Genomic DNA, 5697 nt, shown 5'->3' with positions numbered 1-5697 from the left:
TATATATATATATATATATATATAGTCACGCATACGCAACCGATACGCTACAAATCATAATTACCTTCTTCATCTTGACGCTCACCAGATTGGAGAAATGCTGCCGCCCCCAACAGCGTCACTTGCGATCCCAATGATAACAGAAATGCACCGAGTGAACTGTAACCCGTGTGATAAAGCACAATGGAGAGAGAAGGTGCTGAAACGGCTAGGGCACCGCTAAGGAAGACGACAAATCCGTTTATTTCGCCATCGTCATCAAACGTACTTTCCGACCGCCCAAAAAACAAAAAGGGTAGTGGTGTAATAAACGACAGAAGTAATGAAAACAGCGGTAAGACGTTGCTACCTGCCACCACAGTACATGCAAGTATGGAAAGAACAACCGCAACCACAACCAGCGAGGCAGACAAAACTAATGGTAACAACGCAGCCATGATTTGTCCTACTATTTTTACGCCCCAACGAAGAAAAAAAAAATTCCCCGCAATTTCGTTTTACCACAATGAGGGTACTTTTCTCTTATTCAAACTATTGCTGCACCCTTTTGGCACCTGTGCTGCTCACTCTGTTTACCCAAAACTTTTTTTTTTTACCTGCAAGACAAAAAGAAAAAAAAGATGTTTAATCCAGGTAAAAAAAAAATAATAATAATATAATATAATATATAAAATACTCCTAGCGTAAATACCCACACGACACCGAAAGTGTGTGTGTGTGTTTGTGTGTGACGAGAAAGAAGATTTAGAGTGAGAATGGGGTGAAAAAGTGAAAGTGAAAAGTGAATGGTTGTGGAAGCAACAACAGGTTAAATTACCGAATGCATTTAATTACAGCTCAAAAGATGTGAATAGTGCTTCTCTCTGCAGCACTCAAAACTGCTCCCCAGTCCCTGTTGATGTTGGTTTACTGCGCTACATCTCAAGTGGAAGCATATGGAACATCAACAACAAATTAAAAGGAAAAAAAGAAAGAAAGGCAACACATTCGATTTGTATTAGGCAACGACGCGAACAACTTCACATAATGAGGTACTCCATGCAGTTGCACATGATGTTGTCTACCGAAAACAGACTGCAGAGGCACTACACAACAGAAAGATAAAAGGTGGCATCAAATACGCTAGACCAAAAATAAATAAATTAATTAATTCCATGCACTTGAGTCACTTTCAATCTGTCACCAGTGCATAGGGGGTTTCAAAATGTCAACGGATTGCCAAAACTTTTTCCTTCAAGGTAATAATATGAGCCAACCACCGCGCCAAAAGGCAAGAGGAGGAAGCATTCATTTTTTCCTCATACGTGTGTGGCACCGTATAGGACACCTTCTTGGCGCCGTACCCAACTTCCTGTGTAAAAAAAAAAAAAGACACTTAACCGAATATTATCAAGCGCGTAAACTGCGAAAGCAGCAACCGCCCCGGCAGCGGAATGGGTGGAAAGTTGGTTCCATCTTTTTTCACACGCCTCAGTAAACAATGACCGCAAGCACAAATAAACGAATTAGGGGCAGTATATCACTGGCTCACGCGTCAGTACAAAGTACATGCGGCTGCGGAATCCCTTCAGTACATGAACAGTGGTTCCAGTGCTTGTAAACCTCCACTCGTCGTTTATTGCACACCGAATCCGCCAGCAAATGCTGCATTCCACCGGCTTGGGCTCCAGCAGGAATAAATGACAACACGATTGCAGAACCCTTCCACCTCCTCAACACGTCTCTCCTTTAGCCAATGCTACAACCTTTTCTCTAACCATCCGCACAAATGACATGCGCTCCTCCGTCGTCTGCAGCCTTTTCGCCGTCTTCGCTGCGCTGACGCACAATAGAAGTGGTCGTTGCTCACCTACTGATTGAATGGCATGTGCAATGGCACTAGAAAGTATATTCGTCAGCGCATGATCCCGTACGCCTAACAGATACTCACACGGAAGTGAAGGTAAATTATTAAGACTCTCACAACCCACACAAGGGCCGGCATCATGCGGGTCAAAGCGAAGCACTACACCAGGCACACATGTATCATCTTCCGTTACAAGGATCCAAACATAATCGGAGAAGCACTGCTGCGATATGTGCAACGTCGATGGTTCAGCTCCGTAAGTGAAGGAACACTGGCGAAAACATACGGGAGGTGGTCCTTCCATTGTGCGTGTCCAAAAGTCAATATTCCTTTGCTCCGTGATGTTTATGTGAGAAGTGTGTCAGAGGTATAATTTTGGTAATTTTCCCTTCGTGTATGCTATTACTTCCCTTGCCTTCTGTCCCCTCCCTACCCTCAAGGGCCTTGGCAGGGTATAACAATAATGTGTATTCTACCCTTCAATTGCGAAACAATGCCAGGTGATGATTTCAATATGTGAAAAAGAAAAAAAAAGCACATTTCTTAAAGAAACATCAAAAACATTTGCTTGAAATTCCGTTGAGTGGTAACAAAAACCAAGTGAGCACGCCAACGAAACGTAATGAAAAACAAGAGAGAGTGAGCATTACCGATAACAATCATAGCACCCCATGACACCGCTCGATGTGTCGGAGACCTCCCGCAAGATATCACCAACTCACGTCGAGTTATTGTGGCAGAAATCAACAACTTTCTGCGAAACAACACACCCCAAAATATGGGGTCCACAGATATCTTGCCTCCTTTATCTCTAGCCAACAAAACTACGGCACATACAATCACACACACACACACACACATACACGTGTACGGTTAGCTCATCTTCTCCTCCCCTCAAGTTTGTACTGCATACCGCACCCTTTCGCATGGTTTTTAATGCGTTGAAGCACGTGATCAATCATGAGAGATTCCACGGAACCGTTTGGAGACCGGTGCAGGAGTGTTGGGTTTTGCTCCTCTCCGTTCCAAAATACCAGCACCCGTTCCCGATAATTTTGCAGCATGTTGGCCACAACAGCGTCGCAACGGTAAAGTCCAAGATTCCTAAGTGCCTTGGCTTTGAGTTGTTCTTCCTCAGTTTCAAGTTTGAATGTGATGAGATATCGCGGGGCGGCACGGCTCGACCCATGCCACTCCTCACTAATGAGGTCAAGTATTTTGGGTACGTTGTTAAATTGAATAGTTAGCCCATCTCCGCCACTCATTTTATGGTGCGATAGGCGGCTTTCTGGGATGTAGTAATCCGATACAGCAGCAGCAGCCAAAAGCATCATCGGTGTTTGGCGTAAACATTCTGCCCTATGGCTAAGCGTCCCTGTGAGTAACGAGAAAAGATACAAATACTCTACTACTGTGTAATATGGTATTTCAAGGAAACGACTTTTATACTTGGTGTAAGCCTCTATGGCTGCACTGACGTCGCAAGACTTCTGTGGTGCATTCAACTCTGCAAAAAACTGCTCGGTGGTCATGTTGTCGACGAGACGGCGGAAGGGGAGCTGAGAAGTCTTGCTTCGAAGAAGAATGCATGCCCAACCGCGAGCCAGTAGCTCTTCTACAAGCACAGCCCCGCGCCCACCAGAACTGAAATTAGTGACAAAACGTACGGCGTGTACCTCCAGTGGAACTGCCGTGCCACCACTCGTAATGAAAGCCACACCTTCACAACCGTCACGGTTGACGCGCTGAGCGAACTCAAGGGTTTTTGCCTCCCACTGATTGAGGTCGCTCCTTCCCTCTTCTGTCAGGTTTTCGGTAAAGAAGCGGCTCAGTCCCTCGGCACTCATAACGTGAAGATTTTTTAAAAAGAGCGGTATCTTCCACTTTTAGACGCTCTTATTTCCTCTTTATATATATATATATATTGATCAAGGTGGGGGACACTGCTGGCGCGCGGATTCTCCTTTTGCACCTTCCCTTCGTATCCCTCGAAATATTTCTGCAAAACGATGAGAAATGCAAGCACCTGAAATGAAACCACATATAATATATTGTTCAGTGGCAAAAGCACCCTTTTGGCGCTCTGAACGGTGGAGAGGGCAACAAACATATTTGGAGTGTGTGCGCAAAGGGGGAAGTTGAACAAAGAGAAGCACAAAATTTAAAACTTACAACTTCACGTCACGGAAAAACAGACGAAGCCGAAGTAATCTCCTCCTGCAACTCATCCATCTTCTCCTGTAGTTGCTGTCGTAACCGTAGTTTAGAACGCCAGAGCGGCATAACCGCAGCGTTAAATGTGGCACACCGCTTCTTCACCTCACCAGGTGAGTATGTAGCGACAACCCCAGACTTGTGATGAAATGGAACAAGCAAATCTCCCGGTTCGCTATCAGCGCCGTTGCTTGTACATCCGTCGCCGCCAGTTTGATCGCCCTCACATTCATCGTCACTCGAAGATGGGAAAAAGTCGTCCCTGCATGTCACGTAATTAAGCACGCTCTGTGCTTGGAGTGGAATTATACGTTGTAACTCGCACAACTGGCGGTCATGGAGGCTGGCGCAGATCACTTCGCTACTGTTATTCCTCTCTCCATTAGCCACAGTAGATTTCTCATTTTCGCTAACATCAGCCGTTCCCTGCACCTCTTTTGAGCCGTTTTCTACGCCTGAATTTTCCGCCTCTTCATTAGCAGCGGTTTGACACATATCTGTCTGTGAAGTGCTGGAATGAAGAGGTAGTGCAGTGCAGTGCTGAACAACAAGCTGCGCAAACTGCACAGAAATGTTGTAGTGCCGTTGCTCAAGCTCCTGAAGTTCATCGATCCACACGCAAAGGAACCGGCAAGCATCGTCCGTCGAATCTCTACACAAGCATTGCAGTTCCCGAAACGATAAGCTGACGCACCGAAAGGCTGCTATAATGCTGTTGTTAACTGCCGTTTCAAAGTCTGAGGCACTTAAGGCGCCACCCAATGCACAGTGAAACTTTGCATCCCACAGTCTATACGTTTCGCAGCGAGTGTGTTGCAGCTGCAGAGCCTTCGAAAGCAACTCGGCACCCGTAGACATCAAAACGGCGAAATTTCTAAAATTCAGAAGTGGAACAGGCGCGGGGATCAAAGGTTGAACTATCAGTAGTTTTTTTTTCCCTCCCTCCTTCTCAGTCCCCTCGCGTCCTTAGTCCAGTGCCCACGGCTACTTCAAAGATGAAGGGGAAAAAACAAAGAGGAGGAGTGGTTGGTTAAGAGAAAAGTAAAGTTGGTACCTAATGGGTAAATATAGTGCCGGCATGCTCCACAGTAATAATGGCATGTTGCCAAATAAGAAAAAAGTAGTCAAAACTCACCACTACATGGCACACGTAAACGAAGGGAAGGTAGTATACATGCATGGCACATCAAGGTGCAACAATTTGATCCCTTTCCTTCTTTTCTTTTATTTTCATTTTTGACTGTTCAGACACCGCACTAGAAGCCAACAAAAACAAAAAAGGATTTCTGCCGCCTCACCCTACTGAAATCCAGCAACAGATGTTTTACAAAGAGAGACATGCAATTTTTTTTTCTGTATGCCCCACAAACATATATATATATATACGCCAAAAGAATGTCCAAAGATCAGTCACAATGCAATGACGCGACAAAACAGAAAAAAGGAAAGGAAAGTGAAATCGGGTTGAAATCTAAAGAGTAAAATGGAATACGTCATGGGGTAAATATCGCCGTCAAATCCTTCAACTGAAGGCCCAGCGCAGAACACAAAGGCGAACACACAATGACAAGACGGAATTCTTAAATAAATAAAAGAGAAAAAAAAAGGACATCAAACCTTCACTCCTGATTCATATG

General features: G+C 44.9%; 4 protein-coding genes across 4 annotated transcripts; all 4 read right to left on the bottom strand.

Moving 5' to 3' along the window:
• Positions 1–47: 47 nt before the first annotated feature.
• On the bottom strand, positions 48–437 carry TEOVI_000225100 (Vacuolar protein sorting 55, putative; the record flags this gene model as incomplete). Its single annotated transcript, XM_067225349.1, has 1 exon — positions 48–437. One exon carries the CDS (start codon positions 435–437, stop codon positions 48–50), a length of 390 nt encoding a protein of 129 aa, XP_067081450.1.
• A 1275-nt stretch (positions 438–1712) lies between these two features.
• On the bottom strand, positions 1713–2150 carry TEOVI_000225000 (uncharacterized protein; the record flags this gene model as incomplete). The annotated part of the gene is made up of 1 exon (XM_067225348.1): positions 1713–2150. The coding sequence occupies one exon, from the start codon at positions 2148–2150 to the stop codon at positions 1713–1715; it is 438 nt and encodes a 145-aa protein (XP_067081449.1).
• Positions 2151–2724: 574 nt separating this feature from the next.
• Positions 2725–3693, bottom strand: TEOVI_000224900 (DNA / pantothenate metabolism flavoprotein, putative; the record flags this gene model as incomplete). Its single annotated transcript, XM_067225347.1, has 1 exon — positions 2725–3693. One exon carries the CDS (start codon positions 3691–3693, stop codon positions 2725–2727), a length of 969 nt encoding a protein of 322 aa, XP_067081448.1.
• Positions 3694–4027: 334 nt separating this feature from the next.
• On the bottom strand, positions 4028–4918 carry TEOVI_000224800 (uncharacterized protein; the record flags this gene model as incomplete). Its single annotated transcript, XM_067225346.1, has 1 exon — positions 4028–4918. The coding sequence occupies one exon, from the start codon at positions 4916–4918 to the stop codon at positions 4028–4030; it is 891 nt and encodes a 296-aa protein (XP_067081447.1).
• Positions 4919–5697: the final 779 nt, after the last annotated feature.

Source organism: Trypanosoma equiperdum (genome assembly GCF_001457755.1).
Source record: "Trypanosoma equiperdum strain OVI genome assembly, contig: ctg_531, whole genome shotgun sequence".
Classification (NCBI taxonomy): Eukaryota; Euglenozoa; class Kinetoplastea; order Trypanosomatida; family Trypanosomatidae; genus Trypanosoma; species Trypanosoma equiperdum.
Note: the sequence above shows the minus strand (reverse complement) of the source record. Positions and strands in the feature narration are given on the sequence as shown.